This window comes from Danio rerio, chromosome 14 (assembly GCF_052040795.2).
Source record: "Danio rerio strain M-AB ecotype USA chromosome 14, GRCz13ab, whole genome shotgun sequence".
Lineage (NCBI taxonomy): Eukaryota > Metazoa > Chordata > Actinopteri > Cypriniformes > Danionidae > Danio > Danio rerio.
The window spans coordinates 17,362,359-17,386,706 of record NC_141034.1 but is presented as its reverse complement, the minus strand read 5'-3'; the positions used below and the strand labels follow the sequence as shown (position 1 = coordinate 17,386,706).

At 39.8% G+C, this 24,348-nt stretch overlaps 3 protein-coding genes across 3 annotated transcripts in view; 1 reads left to right on the top strand and 2 right to left on the bottom strand.

Annotated features, from left to right (window-relative positions):
* immt (inner membrane protein, mitochondrial (mitofilin)) overlaps positions 1-24,348 on the bottom strand; it is a 905,839-nt gene that overhangs the window by 860,892 nt on the left and 20,599 nt on the right. The gene's annotated exons all lie outside the window — the stretch shown is intronic.
* Positions 7,055-10,162, top strand: LOC147840801 (uncharacterized). Its single transcript, XM_087282147.1, has 2 exons — positions 7,055-8,653; positions 9,189-10,162. The coding sequence occupies exon 2, from the start codon at positions 9,198-9,200 to the stop codon at positions 10,053-10,055; it is 858 nt and encodes a 285-aa protein (XP_087138273.1). The 5' UTR covers positions 7,055-8,653; positions 9,189-9,197; the 3' UTR covers positions 10,056-10,162.
* Positions 15,690-16,504, bottom strand: spink2.7 (serine peptidase inhibitor, Kazal type 2, tandem duplicate 7). The gene is given in 4 exon segments (NM_001386620.1): positions 15,690-15,945; positions 16,035-16,150; positions 16,234-16,268; positions 16,427-16,504. Coding segments are annotated over 4 exon segments (237 nt in total). The 5' UTR covers positions 16,464-16,504; the 3' UTR covers positions 15,690-15,896.

The following is a 24,348-nucleotide window of genomic DNA, read 5'->3' as shown; positions in this document are numbered from 1 at the left end:
TTATTGGGCAAAACCTTAAAAAATATAAGATGCAAGATTTGAATCTTGATAAACATGTTAATTCACTTCTTGCAATTTAAAACACACATCTTATGTTTGACTCATCAATTATATGAAAACTACAACAGCATACTGTGCTCCACCCTAAAAATATATCTAAATTATAACAAGCTTATTGCTTTACAAGGCTAAACATTTATTTTATGCCTGCATGATTCACTGCTATTACTGTAACCCATTACACTCTTAACCCAAACTAGTTGACTTTATTAGAAAACTGCATAGAAACCTGTTGCCTTAAACCCTTTATGTTTTTACACAAGGTGAAACTAAACAGCCCTCTTTAAATTAACCTAGAACCTTTACAATCTTCTTGGACTTACAGTAATATTTTAATTCAAGTATGGCTGTTAAGTTGTTCCCTGTATTAAATGTAAGGGGTTCAAGCCACTGGGTTTCAATACAATTTTCTAGTAAAGTCAACTAGATTGGGTTAAAGGAATAGTTCACTATTTACTCTCCCTCAAGTGGTTGTAAACCTTTTTTAAAAACTTCCAAGTTACTTTGTGTTGAACATGAAGGAAGTTTTTTGAAGAAAGCTGAAAACATTGACATACATAGTAGGAAAAAACTAATACTATGGAAGTTAATGTTTGCAGGTTTTCATCTTTCTTTAAAATATAAATTTTTGTGTTTAACTGAAGAAAGTAACTCAGACATATTTGGAACAAGTGAAGTATGAGTCATTAATGACAGAATTTTTCTTTTTGGGTGAATCTCTTTAAGAGTATACTGAAAGAAATGTCCTACTCAATGAAGCTGAACTTCAGCTGCATGTGTAGCCCCATAAGTACTTATCTAGAAATCAAAACAATGATCACATCAGTCCCATTTTAGGCCTTTTATATCATATTGGCCACAGAATGGACTACTTAGTGTTGCAATAAAATAAAAAAAATAATAAAACTATGACTTACCACACAATACAAGACAAACAGTGAATTTTCAGCTCTGCCTTTGCTGTACACAAGATGAGGTTCCAGCTTCAACACTGATCTGAGTGGGGCAGTTGTGCAGCTCTGTGAGGTTGTGACTGTTCAGATGCAGTGCTGTGAAGAGTTCTTTATTAAAAGAAAGTACATTCTTTTAAAATCTGTACATAATAACAAAGAAAATACAATGATTTTAAATAATGATTAATTCTGAACAAAAACCTTACCCTTAGTCAAGAGGAATTCATGTGTCAAAAGTTTCTGCATCTGAAATAAATAAAAACAGATGTAACATTAGTTAAACCCACTAAACTACTAGATACATCAGTACCGCATTAAGCAGTTGTAAAGTAATATAAGTGTAGTCCAAAATGAGCCTTAATCTCTTTAAGATAATGATTTAAAAAAACGTTGCTTGTGTTAAAAACAATCCAGCCACTTGTAATACATTTGATCAATGGTAAATTTCTGAGAAGGTGCAAGGTAATCCTTGTGTTTTACCATTACCATCATGACTGACATAATATTTGACAAAGAAGACAGCTTGTTGTGCCTCTACCACAATTTAGAGATGATAGATTCTTTCTTTTATTAAATAAATTGGTAAAGGCCAAATTATACTGGTAATAGTGTATGATATTCATTGTGTGACATACATCAGCTTAAGTTATAACTGAGCTTTTGTTATGCTTCAAATGCTTTTACTTGAAATGTGTGAATTTACTACTGAAATAAGGGCATAATCAATAACATGCCCTGCAGTTTTACTTTTCTCAACAGACTTATACCATAATATATAAAAAAAATAAAAATTAATAAAAATATATACAGTATATATATATATATATATATATATATATATATATATATATATATATATATATATATATATATATACAGTATATATATATATATATATATATATATATATATATATATATATATATATATATATATATATATATATATATATATATATATATGTGTGTGTGTGTGTATGTATGTATGTATGTGTGTGTATGTGTGTTTTAAGGCATGGAAAATAATTGTTTTTACAATGTAGCCTTTAAACCTTTGGAAACACTTGATGTTCTTTAATATTGAAACAATTACGAATACATTTGTATTATTAGAGTTGCATATTGCATATTATATATAGATTTTGCACGAATTCTATTGTGGAAAACAACAATCTGGTAACACTTTTCCTCATCTTAAAATGTATATATTGTTCTGAGCTATGCATGACCAACGTTATATTTGAGAAAAATATGTTTTTAATAAATGAACTTGATGTAATTAGATAACGTCGCTAGTTTACAGTACATGCTTTATCAACCAATCGTCTTTATTTGTTTACTTTTTACTTACCTTGTGGAAAACCGCAGTGAACCTTGGGATCGCAATGAACCTTGGGATAGCGAGCATAGACTGTAAAAAATAGATCGCCACATACAATGACCCCAACTTCAATGAATAATTACAAATGAAAAAGATCAGCCAAAAACATTTTTAAACATTTTATTACTTGAAATGTAATATTTTTAAAGTAAAAAAAACAATAAATAATATGAATGAATCAAAGTTTTATTAGGCATAGATATCCTAAACTGGGCAACCGAATATAATTTCACTCATTAAATATAAAGTAAATGATAACATATTTATAAACACCAACTAATCTCCAATAAAAATACATTATGCAGCATTAACATACTATTTCATGTTGACAGTTGAACTCATCTGAGAACTCACCGCTGATGCAGTTTGACCAATAGCAGAGCGGCGTTAAACTCACCGCGAAGGGATGTCACGTGGACAGAAGTTTATTCATACAGTAGTTTCGACCCAGTTTACAGACGCTTTTCATGAACAAAATAAAAATTACATATTTTTAAAATAAGAAAACTGCGATAATAAGCATAAATCAGGTTTTAAAAAGTGCGTTGACATCTGTTGGTAATTATACGAGCCTCCAGCGTCTCCCTATGACGCCTCAGGCTCACATACATATTCTATAGGGAATCCCTGCACGTCTAAATATGACGCTAAAGGGGTACCCTGTGCGTCAATAACTTACGCCGAGGGTTCCTGACCAAGCGTCAGAATATGACGAGTTGGGAGTGAGAATGTGTTGTTATATCCTGCATTTTGCATTCTGACAAGCTTTAAATTGATGGTTGGTCATTGTTGCTTAATAACGCATAGGAAAAGAAAATGCTGTGCTGCCTTTTACATTGGCCCTATTCACACATTGTATTCAGATATTGTTTTCATTGATCTGATCACAACAGGACAATGCTAAGTACAGGTGTGAACTAGGTGTGAAACGTTTTGAGCTTGTCCACTTTGGACCACATCCAGAGGTGGTTGAAAATGTATTCAAATGGATTGCCCTATATAGTAAACACACATGTGGTTGAATCCATTGGAATAGTCCTGAAATACAGCCTTTCTCCATCTATTGAGCTTATTCATACCCAATGGCTAGAGAGGCCGATTTAAACTGCCATTGGTAATCTTAGGTTTTGTATTTGAGGTTTTCTCAACAGTCCCATTATGTTTCATATATTTTTTTTTTGCAAAATAATTAGGATTTTTAAAATATGGCTGTTTCCATTCTTTAAACATGCAGCAGACATCATGCAGTGCACGTAAAGTATTTTTGATGAGGTACATGTTTGTGAAAGTTTTATTTCATGTGTAAAGTTTTTAATGTCCTTTTAATTATTTTAGTCTATTCTAAGCAGCATTCATAAACTAGTTAAAGCCTCCACACCTTAAGATAATGCATGTTTTGGAATATGTTTCTTTTTGCACAATGATTTCCTTTTATTTTTGCATGACGTTTGTTATTCACCTAATTTTCAATGTTCTAAATTATTTAAACAAACATATATATAAATATATAATAATATAATAAAATATATTATATTTTATAGATATTTATTTATATTATTTTTTTTTTTAGCTCAGAATTTAATCTGACTTCAACTTTAAGTGACCGTCAAATTTAGACTGTGTTTCTAATTGTATGAACGTATCACGCTTATCATTTATGACTCAATTTAGAGTTTTGATCTATATCTTTTCCCATACTCTTCAGTTTGGACCAAATGCCAATGAGTTTAATGCCCCAGGTTTGCGTGTCTTCTCACGAACAGTATGTCGACAATGAAGTTAGTCAGAGGATGTAGGGTTAGCTAATACTTAAATTGTCTGGTTGCCAACTGCTCACTCATCCTAAAAAGTAGTAGATTTACAATCCTCCATACAACTTGCTAATTTCAACAATTAGATGATTAAAGATCGTGTCAAAACGGCTCTGTACAGTCAAATGTGTCTTGGAATCAAATCTAATTATGTCAAATCATTAAGGTAGCGCAGACTCCACTTAATCTACTGGATATAAAAGATTTCAGGAGAATTTAGATTGAATCAATTCTTAACATTTTATTTGTCAGGTAAAACTGTATTATGCCAATTACATAATAAAACTATCAGAAAGCCAATTCAGAGATGATCCTGTAAAAATACAACATCCAATTCTCAAAGATGAATCAAAGAGTTAGAAATTAGGGTTGGGTCGATAGACGATGCATCGCCGATGGCCAATAGACAACACGATGCTGAGCCGGCATCGCTGATCCTCCGCCCCGCCCCAATCGCAAACATGCTCGCGAAAAATACTCTCAGGCTCCATCTACACTAATATGTCTTAGTGAAAAAATGTGATTTTAGAACGAAAATGATAAAACACTCACACACCGTGTTTTAACTAGCATTTGTGAAAAGCCCTCCATCCGCTGAAAACACCCATCACGTGACCACACACAGAAACAGCCACACACACACACACACACACAACCACACACTGTCATGCGCTCCTCTGGGCTCCAGAGAGCAGTGCACTTCGGACAGTTTATCAGTTTATCAGTTGATCGCATCTCACTATAGTTGTTAAACGTGATATTCAGACATCCCAAGTCTCCCGGAAGTTCAGGGAGTCTCTATGAATTTGTGGGACTCATAATGTCCACAAACGAATGATAATCGCCCGGAAATCGTGAGTCTTTATCCAAGTTCACAAATAAGTCGCACACCCTTTTCACCCCCAGAGACCTCCTTGCTCTTCAGACACATCGCACGCTCTCTATCGAACCACCCCCGTATTCACGTAATGACCATCGCGATGTTTCACATCAGACATCGTACGATGCCTAATTGGTCAACATCAGCCAACCCAATTAGAGATGCATAACTGACCAGAGAAGTATGTTGCACCGTAAGTCTTAGAGATGCTGCAATGGGCTGTCTTGGCAACAAGATCCAAATGATATTTGTCAACATTTTCTTTAAATACTCAACTTAAAACAAACAGCCATAAATTCAAGACAACAAAGCGTCACCGAGACCAAATCAACATATATTACAGTAAAATTAATATCATTTTACCAATCACAGAGAGACATTTAAAATGTTACCAAACATGAATACAAGGCTACAAGATACACTATATTAAAACCTTGGACATTTTATGTGAAATGTGCTCTGAACTTAAAGGTCAAGAAGGGGGGCTTGAGGTGAAAGGAGAAGGGTGAACTTTCTCACATTTCACCCTGGTGAGGTGTAGCTCTGTGTTTCCAGCCAATTATTGACTGTCTCAGGTTGATTTGAATAGAACAGTTGAACAGCTGATTTCTCAGATCAGAAAGTTTATTGTTTCATTGCAACTCATGAAATTCCATAACAGTTCTCGGTGTCTGATATTATGGTGAGATTTAGTTGTCCACCTTTGAGAAGGGAGGTTAATGAAGCTGAGAGGATACAGTAATTCTTGATAAACCGTCTGTTAAAGTTGGCGAATCCCAGAAACCTCTGCAGCTTCTTTAGGGTATTTGGTTCTTCCTACTAGGACATGGCGTCCACCTTACCTCTCTCCATGCTGACCCCCTCAGCGGTGATCATGTACCCTAGAAAGGAGATCGAGGATTGGTGGAATTAACATCAAACATTAAAGCTGTTGCAAGTGGTTAATATGTGAACAATTGATTGTCTTTTAAGGTGAACATGCAAAGTGATTGTGAATAATAAGTGCTTTTGAAGATTGAAACTTACGGCTCTGGCAATACGATGGAGAACTTTTAGTCACTTAGTGCTTCACATAGAGGCAAACTCAGGGCTTGTACAAGGAAAATGAATGAATTAAGAGCTTTGATGATTCACAGAAGCAATGTTGACAAAGTGAATGAACTTCACATTGAATTTCAAAAGGCTCTAGATCAGGGGTTCTCAACCTTTTTCATTTCGGGGCCCACTTCTTTGTCTGATCAATTTTTGAAGGCCCACCTGTCTGACATTTTCTCTAAAATGTTTGCATGAAATGTTCCTTTAAACCTTTATTTATTAACAAATAAATAATACCTGTATGTAATACTTTATATATAGACAGGGCTTTACATTAACACCCGCCAACCCACCAAATAAGGGTAGATTTGAGCTGTGGCGGGTTAGACAGACACCTCCACTAGTCACTTTGGCTGGTTGAAGATTATTTTAAATGATACTTTTCTTAAAAGCAGGGTTCAACTATAAAGATGGCTCAATATTTGTTCAAAATGTCATCTTAGAATCGAGAAGTAGCACGAGAAACAAAAATAGTATTCGCACAAGCAAAAGAAAGCAGGTAAATACAATATGAGAGGATGATTACTCCTGCGCATAGGTAATTTGATGCGTGCGACTGTTAAAAAAGCATGCGCGCCCCCGTTTTCTGGCACGAAGAAACCGCGAAGCAAGCCTGGAAACGCAACTGCTGCGATCAGTTCTCTTTAAAATAGACTGGACAAAAAGTGATACTCATGCACCCACAATTTTGCTGCTTCCAAAAGCTCCGGATTTTTTTAAAACAAGTCTTTGTATGCAGCAGCAATTGCGGGTTTTGTTTGAACTTTTTTGAACAGAACAGATTATGGGCCTAACGTTACCCGTGTGCACCTGATCATCCTTCCATTATTACACACAATATGTTTTTCTCCTGCTTTTTTTTTTTTTTTTTTTTTGCTTAAGGTTATTTTTGTTAAGATGGTTTAATTATCATTTTTACAACAACATTCCTTTAATATAGGAGATTAACTCCCCATGTATGTGTAGTTAACTGTTGATCTGAGAGACCTTTAGCCTGGACAGAGACTACTGTGCATAGTTGTAGATACATGGCAATAATTAATTTTTTAAATGTATTTTTTTTCAAGAAAGGTTTTGAATAAAAAGAAAATACACATCTATATTTTATATGTTTTGACATATTATTTAACATTTGTGGATAAGAAATAATGTATGTTCCCCTTCGCTTGGGGAACTTCAGTGCTATACAGTGGATTTGATTTGAAAATCCACATATGGGAGGTTTCGGTTCAGAAGCCGCTTGTCTGAAAGAGTATTGAACGGGCCAATGAATGAAATAAATTGGCAGCGTAAGCTTGCACAGCATATAAGCACACCTGGAGCGAGCAAACGCCATCCTTTTCGCTTGAGAGACTTTCTGATCGAGTCGATGAGGGTTCCTCCTGCTGTGATCCAGCGATTCCGGGCGAACAAGAGCATTCTCCCGGTCCAGAGGGTGTACACGCAGCGGCAGACGTTCGAGCTGGGGTTCTCCCTTGCCTGGCGTTCTTCGGGTCCGGTCCTCCAGAGCGGTGCGTATAAAGTTGCAAACTTCACAGAAAGAGCAACAGAGTCGTGCAGCACGTCCTTTTCAGGACGGCGTTCCGACTGTGCGTTTCTGGATGCGGTGGTTTCCTGTCCTCGGATAATGGGCACGGGCACTGCGTTGTATGCCTGGGGGGTCCTGCATGTTAATGCGCTGCGCGCGGGCAGTTCATGTCCTCCCGCTGGACCTCCCGCTCCTCTAAGTGCTCCATCTAAGCTTCGGGCGGGGGAAGCGATCCGTCTAACAGATGGTAGCCCTTACGCCCGATGACACCAGAGAGAGCAGTCTGATGAGTGATGTCTTATCGGCGGTCCGTAAGCCCGCTCCGCCCGCCGTGCCATTCATACCTGCTTCTTGCCGAAGGCGACCACCTACGAGAGCTGCACCGCCCCCGCACACGCCTCTGGCGAAGCGAGCACGTCGAGCACCTCGAAAGCAGGCAGCCTCCCCTGCCCAGAACGCCGCTAAGTCCGGCAACGGTCCCTGGGACAGGCCATCTGGAGAAGAGGGAACTTGCTCTTTCCCCACTAGAGGCAGGGGCCCCAATGCCAACGACACTTTTTACTGCCATGAAAACATCAATAAAAGAGCACTTTTTCCCTTCCCCGGATGTGACAGCACGAACCTTGCCAGTTCGGGACACGCTGCCGCAGGTTCTACGTGCTTCGCCAGTGGCTCACGAGCGCTGGGGGGACGGTCTCCTTTCCCTCAGCCCTCTAGCCCCCTCTCCGGAGTCAGGGTGGGGAGCCAGAGTGAATCGCTCTCCTCCAGCTCTTCCGCGAGACCCTCACGCTTCCCTGATCAGCACACCCACTCCACGCTGCCCCACCGCTGGTACGTCAGCGATTGTAGCGATGACTCCATTAGCTAGGGCTCTGCCTGCCTGGATAGCGCGGGCCAGCCCCTCGCGGTGGCTAATACGCACAATCAGACTCGGTTACGCGATTCAGTTCACGAAGCGGCCCCCCAAGTTCACGGGCGTGTATTTCACCAGGGTCAACTCCCTGTCCGCCCCTGTCTTGTGAGAGGAGATTGCTGCCCCCCTGGCGAAGGGTGCAATCGAGCCAATTCCTCCAGCCGAGATGGAGAGTGGGTTTTTCAGCCCATACTTCATCGTACCCAGAAAGAGCGGTGGGTCACGACCAATCCTTCTGCGCGTTTTGAAACGCTGTCTGCACAAGCTGCCGTTCAGAATGCTCACGCAGAGGCGCATTCTCAAATGCGTTCGTCCTCGGGATTGGTTTGCAGCCATAGACCTGAAGGACGTATATTTCCATGTCTCCATTCTTCCACGCCACTGCAAGTTTCTGCGGTTTGCGTTCGAAGGTCGAGCGTGGCAATACAAGGTCCTCCCCTTCGGGCTTTCCCTGTCTCCACGGGTCTTCACCAAACTCGCGGAGGGTGCCTTAGCGCCCCTTCGGCTTGTGGGCATCCGCAGACTCAATTATCTTGATGACTGGCTGATTTTAGCCCTCTCTTGGGAGCAATTGATTATGCACAGGGACAAGGTGCTTCGGCATCTCCGCCTACTGGGGCTTAAGGTTAACCGAGAAAAGAGCAAACTCGCCCCTGTGCAGAGGATCTCTTTTCTCGGGATGGAGCTGGACTCGGTCACCATGGTAGCGCACCTCTCAGAGGAACGCGCTCGCCTGTTGCTGGGCTGTCTAAGAGAGCTCGACAGCAAACTAGTGGTCCCACTGAAGTTGTTTCAGAGGCTCCTGGGGCATATGGCATCCGCAGCCGCAGTTACACCGCTCGGATTACTCCATATGAGACCACTCCAGCACTGGCTTCACAATCGGGTCCCAAGACGCGCATGGCACGCAGGCACACACCGAGTCTCTGTTACTGCGCTGTGTCGCCGCGCCCTCAGCCCTTGGAATGACCCCTCGTTTCTACAGGACGGTGTGCTTCTAGGACAGGCGTCCAGCCATGTTGTTGTTTCAACAGATGCTTCCAACACGGGTTGGGGGGCCGTGTGTCGCGGGCATGCAGCTGCGGGCCTGTGGAAGGGTGCCCAGTTGCATTGGCATATCAATCGCCTAGAGCTGTTGGCAGTGTTCCTCGCTCTCTGCCGCTTTTTACCGGTGCTGGAGCGGCAACACGTGCTGGTCAGGTCGGACAGTATGGCGGCGGCGGCGTATATCAACTACACGGGGGGTATGCGCTCTCGCCGCATGTCTCAGCTCGCCCGCCGTCTGTTCCTCTGGAGTCACCCGTGGCTGAAATCGCTGCGCGCCATTCACGTCCCAGGCACGCTCAACCGTGCAGCCGATGCACTCTCACGGCAGCTGTTACGCCCCGGAGAATGGAGACTCCACCCCGAGTCTGTCCAGCTGTTATGGGCATGATTTGGGGAGGCCCAGATCGATCTGTTTGCTTCCCCTGAGAACGCTCATTGCCAGTTGTTTTTTTCCCTGACCGAGGGCTCTCTCGGCACGGATGCACTGGCCCACAGCTGGCCTCGGGGCATGCGCAAATATGCGTTTCCCCCAGTGAGCCTGCTCGCGCAGTTTCTGTGCAAGGTCAGGGAGGACGAGGAACAGGCTCTCTGGCCCTACCGGACCTGGATATCAGAGCTCTCCCTCCTCGCGACGGCCCTTCCCTGGCAGATCCCCTTGAGAGAGGACCTACTTTCTCAGGGACAGGGCACCATCTGGCACCCTCGCCCCGATCTTTGGAACCTCCACATGTGGTCCCTAGACTCGAGGAAGACTTAGGTAACATACTGAGTGTGGTGGTTAATACCATCACTCAGGCTAGAGCCCCCTCCACGAGGCGCGACTACACCCTGAAGTGGAGTCTAATCACTGAAAGGTGCGTCTCTCGCAGAGAAGACCCCCGGAACTGCCAGATCAGTATTGTGCTCTCTTTCCTCGAAGAGAAGCTGGACAGCAGGCTGTCGCCCTCCACTCTCAAGGTTTACGTGGCCACCATCTCCGCTTATCATAACGCGGTAGCTGGCGGCACCGTGGGAAAGCACAACCTCATCATCCGGTTCCTCAGGGGTGCTTGGCGAATTAATCCATCCCGCCCACCTCTCATGCCCTCTTGGGATCTTGCCCTCGTTCTCACGAGTTACGGGCAGATCCCTTTGAGCCACTCGATTCAGTATCTTTAAGATTTCTGTCCCTGAAGACAGCTCTGCTGGTCGCGTTGGCCTCCATCAAGAGGGTCGGGGACATGGAGGCAGTTTCGGTCAGTGATTCGTGCCTGGAATTCGGGCCGGACTACTCTCACGTTATCCCAAGACCCCGCCTGTGTTATGTGCCCAAGGTTTCTACCACCCCCTTTAGAGATCAGGTAGTGAATCTGCAATCGCCGCCCCGGGAGGAGGCAGACCCAGCCCTTTCCTTACTTGTCCAGTTCGCGCCCTGCGCATTATGTGGACCGTACTCAGAACTTTAGATCATCTGAGCAGCTCTTGTCTGTTATGGCGGTCGGCAGGGAAGTGCCGTATCAAAACAAAGATTTTCCCACTGGATTGTGGATGCCATTTCACTCGCTTATTCGAGCAGAGGTGCGTGTCCCCCGGGAGTGCGTGCACACTCCACTCGGAGTATTGCATCCTCTTGGGCGCGTGCACGCGGCGCCTCTCTAACAGACATTTGTAGAGCTGCGGGCTGGGCGACACACAACTCATTTGCAAGGTTTTACAATCTGCGAGTGGAGCCGGTTTCCTCAAGGGTATTAGGTAACCCTTGGTGATTGAGGAAACAACTCGGTAGGGTGTTGAAACATGCTTGCTGCGCCATTCTCCCTAACACGGAGGTACGTGCACCTTTTTATCTGTCAGTAAAGTTCCCCGTCAGGTGAGCCCTGCAGATTCCTCTGTGGCCCCCAGCACTGACTCAACGGAGGAGTCACCTGCTGGCCCACTACGTTGTGGGTCTGCTCGATGGTCAGCCCGCGTTTTGGGTATAGGTGCCTGCTATGCGTGATCCCCAAAAGGCGATCCCATATGCTTATTCCGCCACGGATAAGTCCCCCCCGGGTGGACCCGTGTCTTCCCTCTTCGCTAACCACTTTTTCCTATGCGTACTCCCCCTTCTTAGGGCTAGTCCATATATAATTCTGCCGTCTATCCCCCCTTGGGTAGCGGATGGCCTCCGCAGCGTCCTCCCTATCGGGATTGCACGCTTCCCAACGTACTGTCGTATTTTCCTAGAAATATCTAGATGCTCACGACTTCCCAAAAAATATATCTAAATCCGTAAAACGTCTGTTGAAGTAGGATAAATTAGGGCCAGGGACACGTTGGAGGACCGCGCCTCCCATGATGTGGGTGCGTCACGCTTGCTTGACTATCCCCTCATCGGGGGCGTTGGTAAGGTGCAGTCATTTTGGCGCTTTCCATAGTTCTCCCATACATGGATTTTAACATCAAATCCACTGTATAGCACTGAAGTTCCCCAACCGAAGGGGAACGTTCGAGGTTACAGAAGTAACCCTTCGTTCCCAGAGGAGGGGAACGGAAGTGCTATACTCCGTCGCCATAATGACTGTCCCTTAGCTGTTTGAAAGTCTCTTCAGCTTAAAAGGATGGCGTTTGCTCGCTCCATGTGTGCTTATATGCTGGGATAAATGGCAATGAAGCCCACCTGTGCAAGCTTACGCTGCCAAATCATTTCATTTATTGGCCCGTTCAATAATCTTTCAGACAAGCGGCTTCTGAACCGAAACCTCCCATACGTGGATTTTCAAATCGAATCCACTGTATAGCACTTACATTCCCCTCCTCGGAGAACGAAGGGTGACTTCTGTAACCTCGAACGTTCTTATTTTTGGTGTGGTTAGAGATACATTTGGTAAATCCTTCATTTTGAGCCCTGAAAAGTCCTGTGAAATAAAAATGAATTGCAATGCGACACCATGAAACCACAACCCATTTGCTCATGCAAATTAAGCAAGTTCATACACAAAAAAAGTTAAATTATTGAGGTGTGTGGACATAACACAAAGTCTAAATCAAGTAATTTTAGCATGTCAAAGTCATATGTATGTGTATAAAATATATTTTGCCAACAACAAAATTGTGGCTAGTGAAAATGGTTAATAGCTAGTAACGTTGGAAATCTACTAGCCACAGTGGCTGGTGATTAAAAAAGTTAATGTCAAGCCCTATATATATATATATATATTCATTCATTCATTTTCTTGTCGGCTTAGTCCCTTTATTAATCCCACCACAGCAGAATGAACCGCCAATTTATCCAGCACATTTTTACACAGCGGATGCCCTTACAGCCACAACCCATCTCTGGGAAACATCCACACACACTCATTCACACACATACTCATACACTACGGACAATTTAGCCTACCCATTTCATCTGTACCGCATGTCTCTGGACTGTGGGTGAAAACGGAGCACCCGGAGGAAATATTTTGCTAATATATGAATGAAAAATAGATTTATATATATATTTATATATCATATATATATAAATATATATATATATATATATATATATATATATATATATATATATATATATATATATATATATATATATATTTTTTTTTTTTTTAATCACAAAATGCAAAACAATTTAAATGTTTTTTACCTGTATTGAACTTGCTTCGATTTTTTATGTATGCAATTTCCATAATTATTCCCATAATTTTACGTATGCAATAGTTTTATATTAGTTTATATTGAATTCTATGCAATGAAAATGCAAACACTGCAAAATATTTGTTAATATATAAATGGAAAATAGGAAACTCTACTGACTGGCTTTTCCCCCGTAGAATTTCAAAGTATTCACATTGCAGATCTTGATGGTCAATTTCGGATTTTGTGGCATTATCCGATTTTTTTTTTTTTGATGACCTGCTTACATTTATCATATTTTAAAGGTGACTCGTATATGATTGTTCGCATTTACACACGGCAAAAGGCGCAATGGCCAGGAAAAAACAGAGCGGGCGCTGACTAACTGCTAACAAAAGAGCGCTCTTTTCTCCATACCTGTGTTTATTGTGTTCGCATGGTTTAATTTTTTTATTTTCTTTTTTACAAGTTGTTTTCCTATAGTTTATGACAGAAATGCTCTCATTTGGCCATATTCTTTTTATCTAGGCCTTTTTAAGCCAGTAGGCATCTTGATGTAATGGTGGTGAGTGTTGCGCTCTCGTTCTCTCTCGTTAACATACAAAAAATACTTACCAGGTGTATGCAAAGCACTTGATTTGCAGTTCAAATTCAATCCTGCTTCCAATCTTCAATGCTAATTTTACCCTCACGCTCCATCATGCCAACATTTCAATTCACAAGACAACTTTTTACCTCAATGAGAAATCTCGTTGCGTTTTAATCTCGCGAGATCTCGTGACACCCTTAAAATCAAGAGTTAATTTTAAGGTATCTCGCGGCCCACCTGCAGGATTGCTGAGGCCCACTAGTGGGCAGCGGCCCACCGGTTGAAAATCCCTGCACTAGAGTGTTAAGTTGTGAGGTGAGATGGAGCTTAATTTTAAGTGAATTTACAAAAAAAATTATAATAAAGTACAGCAAATTATTATTTTATAATAATTATTAATTAAAAATAATTAAAATTGAATTAAGATAAACAACTTACATTTAAACTGCTGAAGTAATGTTTTAATATTTTTAATGACAGGCTGCAGCAGATTTAATAGGAAGCTTTCATTTTAAATGTGCAGGAATAGTTACTGCATTTCTGCCAGACGCCCTTTATCTTCTCAGATGAAACCACACTAAAATAAGGCACAATGGCAAAACAGTCAATTTAAAGTCCTGTTGGTTTAAATTTTCACTTTGTGTTCGTGAAAATTTTGTAGATTGTAATGTTCATGCAACGTTATTCCATTAAAGTCAATCCGATAAAAGATACATACATACATGGAAACATACTGTACAAAGGCAATCAGACTGTTTTGCCATTATGCCTCATCTATGTGTGGTTTAATTTGAAAAGTGAAAGGGGGTCTGGCAGAAATGATTAAACAAAACACACATATACAGTTGAAGTCAGAATTATTAGCCCCCGTTTATTTTTTCCCCAAATTCTGTTTAACAGAGCGAAGATTTTTTCAACACATTTCTAAACATAATAGTTTTAATAATTCATTTCTATTAACTGATTTATTTAATCTTTGCATGATAAAAGTAAATAATATTTGACTAGATATTTTTCAAGACACTTCTATACAGCTTAAAGTAATATTTAAAGGCTTAACTAAGTTAATTAGATTAATTAAGTTGGTTAGGGTAATCAGGCAAGTTATTGTATAACGATGGTTTGTTCTATAGACAATTGAAAAATAAAATGATTAAAGGGGCTAATAATTTTTACCTTGAGATATTTTTTTTTATTTTTTTTTAATAAAACAGCTTTTATTCTAACTCTCTCTAGAAGAAAAAATATTATCAGAAATAATGTAAAAATTTACTTGCTCTGCTAAACATAATTTAGAAATTATTTAAAAAAAGAAAAAATAATTTAATGGGGGGCTAATAATTCTGACTTTAACTGCATATGTACATGAATTCTAAAGTTATGTTTAAAAGACCAAGGATATTTTCACAGTATTTCCTATAATTGTATTTATTCTGAAGAAAGTCTTCTTTATTTTAGTTTGGCTGGAGTAAAAACAGTTTATATAATATAATATAATAAATATGTCAATATAATTAGTCCTTTAGGAATTTTAGTCTACAGTCTACAGAAGAAACCACGATGGCTTTCCTACGTTTTCTTTAACATAACCTAGCTTAGTCTTTAAATTGCGCTTTAGGCTGAATACTATTATCTTGCTAAATAACTAGTAAAATAATGTGTTAGTGATTTAATATAATATAATATAATATAATATAATATAATATAATATAATATAATATAATATAATATAATATAAAATAATATAATATAATATAATATAATCAAAAGATATCATTATGGCAAAAACTAGAGAAAACATGTCATTGTCATGATCAAAACTAAATACTCAAGACAACATTTTATTAGACCTCATAGTTTAATTATTCCAGAGGTTCCACTATCAGAATTCAAATAACAAAACACTGACTTGTACATCAAGGGTTTATTTAAAGATTTGAATATTTTAAAAAAGAACAAATTCTTCATTTTGAGATGAACACCCAGTAAAAAGCCACACATAGTTCCAGCCTTCACGTCATCCCAAATAAACTGAGTGGATCTGGCTCAGCATTCACCCTTTTTGGAGATTAATATGATGTTGAGCTTTTCCTTACTGCAACAAGATGATCAATTTAAAGAGAACATTAAAACAAGCAGATAAACCAAACATTACAAACTTGAATTACATGTAGGTCTACTTACAAAATAGTCGCACACAGCACGCACTCGTTTGGGTACGTAATTCCATCTGTACCACACACAGGCCTATATTCCCTGTTGCAGATGGGCAGTTGCTGGGGGTATTGACTGCAGTTTGGCTGTAAATAAATGGCCATACAAATAGCTGGTAAAAGATGGATAAAAAAAGATAGAGAGCATAAAGATATATTGCTCAACTTACCACTGAAGGACAATCATCAGCTGCTGTTGCCATGGCTGTTTATAACAACATAGATGCACAAATCAATTATTAAAGTGTTTTCTACACAACTATTAGTAATGAATAAACATAAAAACATTATTTTGATACAAAACATCCTGGAAACATCCAAATTTGATGTTCCTTAATTGTCAAAATTAGTTTCCAAACTCACCAGCCAAAGAAAGTAGAAGAACAATCTGCGCCAGCATAGTTGTTTGTTAACAGCGACGTGTTGACAAAGTAATTAATCACTTTCAGAGGTGGTGAGTTCCTTTTATTGAACTTTATTTCCAACCCACTGAGCGGAGTTGTGTAATATTCAGTTCTTGTGAAAAACTGTTCCAATGGGTGGAGTTATGTGAATGTTCACAAATTTGAGAATACATATATTTTCATATATTTTAATGGATTTTAATCCTTTCAAATTAATTGTTGGTTACTATATCCAAACTTTTACAAAAAATGACTGATGTATAAAATGTATCTAATTATGTTCAAATAAATCTTTTTAGATGTTCGCTGGTGTTACAATGCATTTTTTCAATTTCAGTTTTAATCACTCTTAAACTTTAGTTGAGAACTATTGAATGTTGTAACAGGCCATCGTGAACATTAAGCTGAATATTTTGACATGGTTTTATAAAAGCAAGAATTTAATGTACAAAGGCTTTATCTTACTGTCTGCCTGCATTGAACAAATCAGCTCCTGTGTATTCAATTAAAAATAGGTGAAACAAGAAAACAACAAGAAGAACAAAAGTACACTTTTGAATTTTCAGTCATGATGAGCGTTTTTTCTCTTAACCATTTGTGAAGTTTATTAATAAACTAATTTCGAGAGGATCACGTGCTTATGATTGCTTGCAGCCGGCCCCGGGTTATTCAATTTATGATTCACCAATCAGACGATTCCTAAGCCACATTAAATACCCTAAGTTCCACATAACAGCCATCTTCATTTTGAAGAATCTCCCTTCCACCCCTACTCCTCCTTTCCTAGATGGGTGGGACAGTGGCCCAGTGGTTAGCATTGTTGCCTCACAGCAAGAACGTCCCTTGTTCTAGACCTTACCAAGCCAGCCAACGTTTCTGTGCGGAGTTTACCCGTTCTCTTCATGCTCACATGGGTTCCCCCGGGTTTCCCGGTTACCTCCCTCCATTCAAAAACATGCAACTTAAGTTAATTGACTAATTCAAATTGGCACTATAGACATGCTCTCTTAAGAGCAATCACTATCTGTTCATTAACTACTACAGCAGGGGAGTTCTCGAGATCTACCTGAGCTAAAACTTCCCTCTCGACTTGCAAACGGGAGGGAGCCCTGGGCTCAAGGATCTTATGAGCTCAGGGCTCTCTCCCGGGACAACAAGCCAAACAAGCTTTATAATCAATCATCAGTGAAGTGTGAAGTCTTGAAAAAAATGTTTTGATTTAGCTTTGTTTTCTGTTTGTTCATTGTGCATGTACTGTATTGTCAATCTCAACTTAAGTAAAAGAATCAAGGTGACAATCACATTAATGTATTGGTGAAAATGTGTCAGTTTGTCATTCTACAAAACATTCCATTTGTCTTTCTCTAGACATAACAGAAATATTATCAAATTCTTTATATTTCGAATTGTGACAAGATGTTACTTAAACAATGACACCTTTTGAGTCATGAATGTGGCAATATTTGTTGTTTAATTACTTTTGTAAAATTTCAAACACCATAAAACTGCTTGTCCCCACAGCCATATACTGAAGGAAAGTGCTTTAACTTGAGGGAAACAAAAAAAGAGATTTTTCTGTCATTCAAAATACAACTTATGTATTCATAACAATCATTGTGAATGATATAAAAAGTAATAGTAGTCTCCTGGAGTGCTACCTATTAACAAAAAAATCTATTTTGAAACATACACTACATATGACAAAACTTGACATTTTTCATTCCATTTCCTGCTGCTTTTGACATCCATGGTGTGATCTCCTTTATTGGGAACAGTAAAAAAATGGATATAAATGAACTAATACTTTACTATAAAAAAATCTGTAAAATGGTGAAAAACCAGCTGCTCTTGTTGCCAGAACTTAACCTTTAAATATCCACTAATACTTAAACTAATTTTCTAAATGTTGAGGTAAAATACCGTATTTCTATAATTTATAGTATTATATCAGTGTTTTGAAGTATGAAAGTCTACACATCACACATTTATTTATTAAAAAACATATTAATGTCAACAAAAAGGCATAAAAACAAGTGTCATGCTGGGAATTCTGGGAAAGTCAGTTTACAATTATTACTCGCACTTATCAGGGAAACATGCTTTTAACCAAGTAACAATATTTACTGTAGCATGGTTTTTTTGCAGTTAAAATTGCAGTCATTTTTATAGTGTATATCATGAACGCCAACATGTGGTTTGATACCTTGCAACAGACATTCTGTAAAATTTTTTCTAAAATTGTCACTGGTGTTCCTTTTCCTTATTTTCCTTAGGGGTAACACCACTGAGCATCATTATGTTACTCACTGTTGCTCCATTTTGTCACTGGTGTTACTGTGCTATTAACCCTTTTGTGCTGTTGGGGATGTTTTTTCATCCATTCTGGAGAGATTTTGAGTCTTAGTTTGGCCATAACATTTTCTGTGTTTCAGCTAGCGAAATGATTTTTGGTGACATATTTATTAAACATGTTAAACATATTTTGGGAAAATTCTTTGAAATAAATAAAAAAATAAAACTCAACAAAACACTTTGGACAAATTCACTACCTTTTCGTTATGTTCCAAATGAAAACATGTTGTAAAATGCATCAGATAAATATTTATAACTTGTTTTTGGCATAAATTTGTCAGTCCTGATCAAAACAATATATATTTTTTGAAATGGCAGGATTTTAACTGTTTAATTCATAAATGAGGTCACTGATTTGGTGGTGGTGGGGGGGGGGGGGGGGGGGGACTAACAAAATGACTTATCTTCAATATAAAAAGTATTGTAGACTGAATTGTGCTGCCAACTGATGATCAACAGAAAATGAATGAATGAATGAATCTTGAATAAAAATTACTAATTTTAGGTACAATTTTCAATTTTCATTCAAGATTCATTCATTCATTTTCTTTTTGGCTTAGTTACTTTATTAATCTGGGGTCACCACAGCGGAATCACTCAATTTATCCAGCATATGTTTTATGCAGTGGATGACCCTCCATCTGCAACAAATCACTGGGAAACATCCATACACACCCATTCACACATATACTGTACTCACTGTGCCACCGGGATGCCCTCCTCAAAATAAAAAAAAATAAAAATTGTTTTTTTTTTTATCAAGAGTGCAAAATTTTATGGTGTCATGGTTTTGCAATTAAAAAATGTGGTTATAATGGAAGTCGATTGGGCAAAAACAGCCACAAAAAGTAAATTTGAGATTTTTTTTTTTAATCTTATGTTGCCCAAAAACTAACAATGCATCAAAGGCAATATTGTTACTAATCTTTTACATGTCAAAGACTGTGATAAAAGGTGAAAAAAAATCCAGTCCACAATTACCTTTTACATTGAAAAGTTTTATACTGCATTTTGACATCAGTTTATTTTAGTGGATGTTTTCATCTCAAACACAATGAAAGGGTAGTAAATTTGAACACTCTACAAGGGTTATATATATATATATATATATATATATATATATATATATATATATATATATATATATATATATATATATATATATATATAACGGTAAAATTGCCAGAAAGTAGGGAAGGTTATCTTTGTTCTCTTGTTTTCAGAAGTCAAAGGGTAATTTAATGACGTTGTCTAAATTTAAATGTTGGAAAAATGTTGCCATATCAAACGAGAACCTTTATGTAGAATCACTCTTCCATATGCTGATAGAAGATAATATTACATAAAGCCTATAATATGCCTGCTGGTTCGAGCCTCAGCTGGGTCAGTTGGCATTTCTATGTGGAGTTTGCATGTTCTCCCTGCGTTCGCGTGGGATCCTCTGGGTGCTCCGGTTTCCCCCACAGAACAAATACATGTGGTACAGGTAAATTGGGTAGGCTAAATTGTTCGTAGTGTATGAGTGTGTGTGGATGTTTTCCAGAGATAGGTTGCAGCTGGAAGGGCATCCGCTACGTAAAAACGTGCTGGATAAGTTGAATAAAATGCCTACACAAATTCTCATTAAATAAACAATTTAAAAAAGGGGAATGAACTATCATATATTTGACAATCTTTAAATTACAGATTATCATATACATTACAGCCTTTATTTTTTAAACCAGCAGGCATATTATAGGCTTTATGTAATATTATCTTCTAGGAAAAGCATTTTAGCAAAGAGACCAGCCGTGTGTATTACATTTAGATTTGCTTTCAGTATCTTTGTATGGTTCTAGCTGTATTGTAGCTGTTTTTCAGCTGTTTGTGACAATTTCGCGCTCTCCGAGGACATTTTGACTTGTTTTCAGCTGCTTGTGGATGGTTCTAGCTGTTTGCTAACTGTCCTCAGCTGTTTGGGACTGTTTTGCGCCCCCTGAGGACATTTAGACCTGTTTTCAGTGTTAGTGGGTGGTTCTAGGACACTTAAACTTGTTCTCAGTGTCTGTGTGTACGTGTAGAAAGTTTACCTACTGTTTCCTTGGTTACTGCATTAGCTTGCGTTTCAATCACAGACGGCTTCGTAGCCGCAGTTTCGGGGGTTTTTACTCTCGAGACGTGTAGAGCTGAATTCAATCAGCTAGTGCTCTGAGTGTCCAGCTGAACCCAATCAGCTAGTGCTCTGGGGAGTATATAAGCAGCTAATCTCACCGTGGCAGCGGTCACGGCAGCCTCGTGTGAACACCAACGAGTGTAAAGACCATCGACTCTACCTGTGCGACTTCACCAAGCAAAGATACCGACAAAGCACTTGAGTACTTTACTTTTTTATTTCATTTTACTTTGTCTTTACACTTATTATTGTTTTCATTTTGCACTTTTATTATGTGTTTACTAATTTCTGTTTTTAGTAACACTCGCAAAACACGTGAGGTACGCTCTATGCGTAATCCTCACAACCTTCATTCAGTATCTGCTATTTCACAATTCTCTCTCTTCGTGGGCCTCTGGAATTTTCAATCTGCTGTGAGCAAGGCAGATCTTACTACCTCCATAGCTACACATTCTAACTATAATCTCATGGCTCTAACTGAGACCTGGTTGAGACCGGAGGACACTGCTACACATGCAGCTCTCTCTGCTAATTTCTCTTTTTCCCACACTCCTCGCCAGACAGAGAGAAGGGGTGGGACTGGACTACTAATTTCCAGAGCATGGACATTTACTCAGAGACCGTCCCTGACAAAGATCAGCTCCTTTGAATTCCATGCAGTCACCATTATCCACCCCTTCTACATAAATGTGGTTGTCATCTACCGCCCACCTGGTACATTAGGTCACTTCTTAGATGAACTGAATGTTCTTCTCTCATCTTTTTCTGTTTATGACACTCCCTTGTTGGTGCTAGGTGACTTTAACATCCACATTGAAAGACCAGTAGCTAATGACTTCCTGACTATGCTTGCCTGACCAAACACTAGTAACTCCACTACACAAATCGGATCATTTCCTTCTGTCTCTCAACATCCACATTACTCCTGAGCCGCCACACACTCCAACACTAGTTGCCTTTCGCAGAAACCTACGCTTTCTCTCACCCAATAGACTATCCACCATTGTTTCAGACTCTCTTCCTCCACCTTGCAAAATCTCTACACAGGATACTAACTGTGCAACTGATACACTCTGCTCCACACTAGCATCATGTCTAGACAGACTATGTCCTCTTACATCCAGGCCAGCCCGTGCCAGTTCTCCTGCACCCTGGCTCTCTGATGTTCTCCGTGAGCATCGCTTAAAACTTCGGGCTGCAGAGAGAATTTGGCGGAAAACTAAAAATCCTTTACACCTCATAACATACCAAACTCTTCTGTCTTCTTTCTCAGCTGAGGTTACTTCTGCAAAGCAGACATACTTCCATCAAAAAATCAACAATGCCACCAATCCTCGCCTACTTTTTAAAACATTTTCCTCCCTCCTCTATCCTAAACCTCCACCTGCATCCTCCACTCTAACTACTGATGACTTTGCTACATTCTTTTACACCAAAACGGCAAAAATCAGTGCTCAATTTGCTGCACCTTTAACAAACAGGCAAGATACACCACCATCACCACCCACGCTCACCTCTTTTTCTCAGCTCTCTGAGTCTGAGGTGACTAAACTCATGCAATCCAGCCATGCAACCACCTGTCCGCTTGATCCCATTCCCACGCATTTATTGCAATCCATTTCCCCTGCAGTCATACCAACACTGACTCACATAATCAACACATCTCTTGACTCTGGTTTATTCCCCACTTCATTTAAACAGGCTAGGGTAACCCCACTGCTAAAGAAACCCAACCTGGATCAAACGCTACCGTGGCAGACACTGGTAATGAGTTATGTGAGTACTCAACCCACGAGAGCTGCTGGAAGCCAACACAAAATCCTTTATGTCACGAGCCATAACCGGCCACCAGAATCATTGTTTGATTAGAGACAAGGTGCGACTCACCCCTGAATGACAGGTCAACTTGCAAGAGTGACAATGGATGGCATCAGATCATAATTCCTCTGGCACAAATAAACGACCTGGTGGGCATCCAGGCGGAGGCGTTACCCCTTCTAAGGCCATGCGGACCCTTGACTCGATCACCCAGGTGAGAGCAGAGATAAAAAGTCTGCGTGGCACAATGTCTTCAGGAGATGATGCATGCTCGGACTGATCAGAAATTCGAGACAGAGAGCATCAGGTTTAACATTCTTAGAACCTGGTCGGTACGAGATGGAAAACTCGAAAGATCCAAAAAATAAAGCCCACCGTGCCTGCCTAGAGTTCAATCTTTTGCCGGATTGGATGTACTCCAGATTTTTATGACTATGTGTATTGTTTAGACTATGTGAAAAATACGCGCAGGGATGCATCTTGCCATCCGAGGAAGAGCGCTGGGACAGGATAGCACCGACCCCCACCTCTGATGCATCAACCTTCATCACGAACTGCCGTGATGGATCAGGGGCAATAAGAATGGGTGCTAAAACAAAGCAGCTTTTCATACGGTCAAACGCAACTTGCACTGTATAAGCAGTCAGAGGCACGGCAAGCTGGCTGTAGTTGGGAATGAAACGCTGGTAAAAATTAGCAAAACCAAGAAACCTCTGCAGAGCCTTGCGGTAGTCTGGGATTGGCCAATCTACCACAGCCTGAACTTTCTCTGGATCCATGCGCATCCCCTCGACTGACACAATATGTCCCAGGAAAGAAACAGACATGAAATACACATTTCTCTGCCTAGACCTCATTCTCTTGCAGCAACTGAAGCACTCGACTAACATGTTGAATATGTTCTTGGAGAGAATGGGAAAATATCAGTATGTCATTCAGCTAAACATAAATGAACTGGTCTAGCATATCTCTCAACACATCATTCACAAGTGCTTGGAAGACTGCAGGGGCATTGGACAGACCACCTGAAAGGAAGAACACAATATTCCTTGTTCAAGCTCTTGTTCTCTCCAGACTGGACTATTGCAACTCTCTACTAGCCGGGCTCCCAGCTAACTTTATCAAACCTCTTCAGATGCTTCAGAATGCAGCAGCACGAGTGGTGTCACTCCGCTTGCACTGGCTGCCAGTTGCTGCTCGCATCAAATTCAAAGCTCTGATGTTTGCTTACAAAGCGATTTCTGGCTGCGCCCTCTTCTTATCTGCTCTCACTTCTGCAGATTTATAGGCCCTCCAAAACACTTTCCCGAACGCACGCACTCAATCTGCCCAGTAGCTGGAATGAACTCCCTAACTGCATCAGAACGGCAGAGTCACTCGCTGTCTTCAAAAAGCGACTGAAAACTCAACTATTTAGTCTCCACTTTCCTTACCAATATGCAATTCCCTCTCTGACTCCTCCACTAACTACAAAAAAAAAAAAAAAATTACTAATGTTTTGTTTCTTATACTGTCCTTACACACCTGAAACTTGCCTACAGCACTTATTCATTGTTGCT

Coding starts and splice junctions, on each gene's coding strand:
- LOC147840801 (XM_087282147.1), top strand. CDS start 9,198: ATGCACAGGGACAAGGTGCTTCGGCATCTCCGCCTACTGGGGCTTAAG.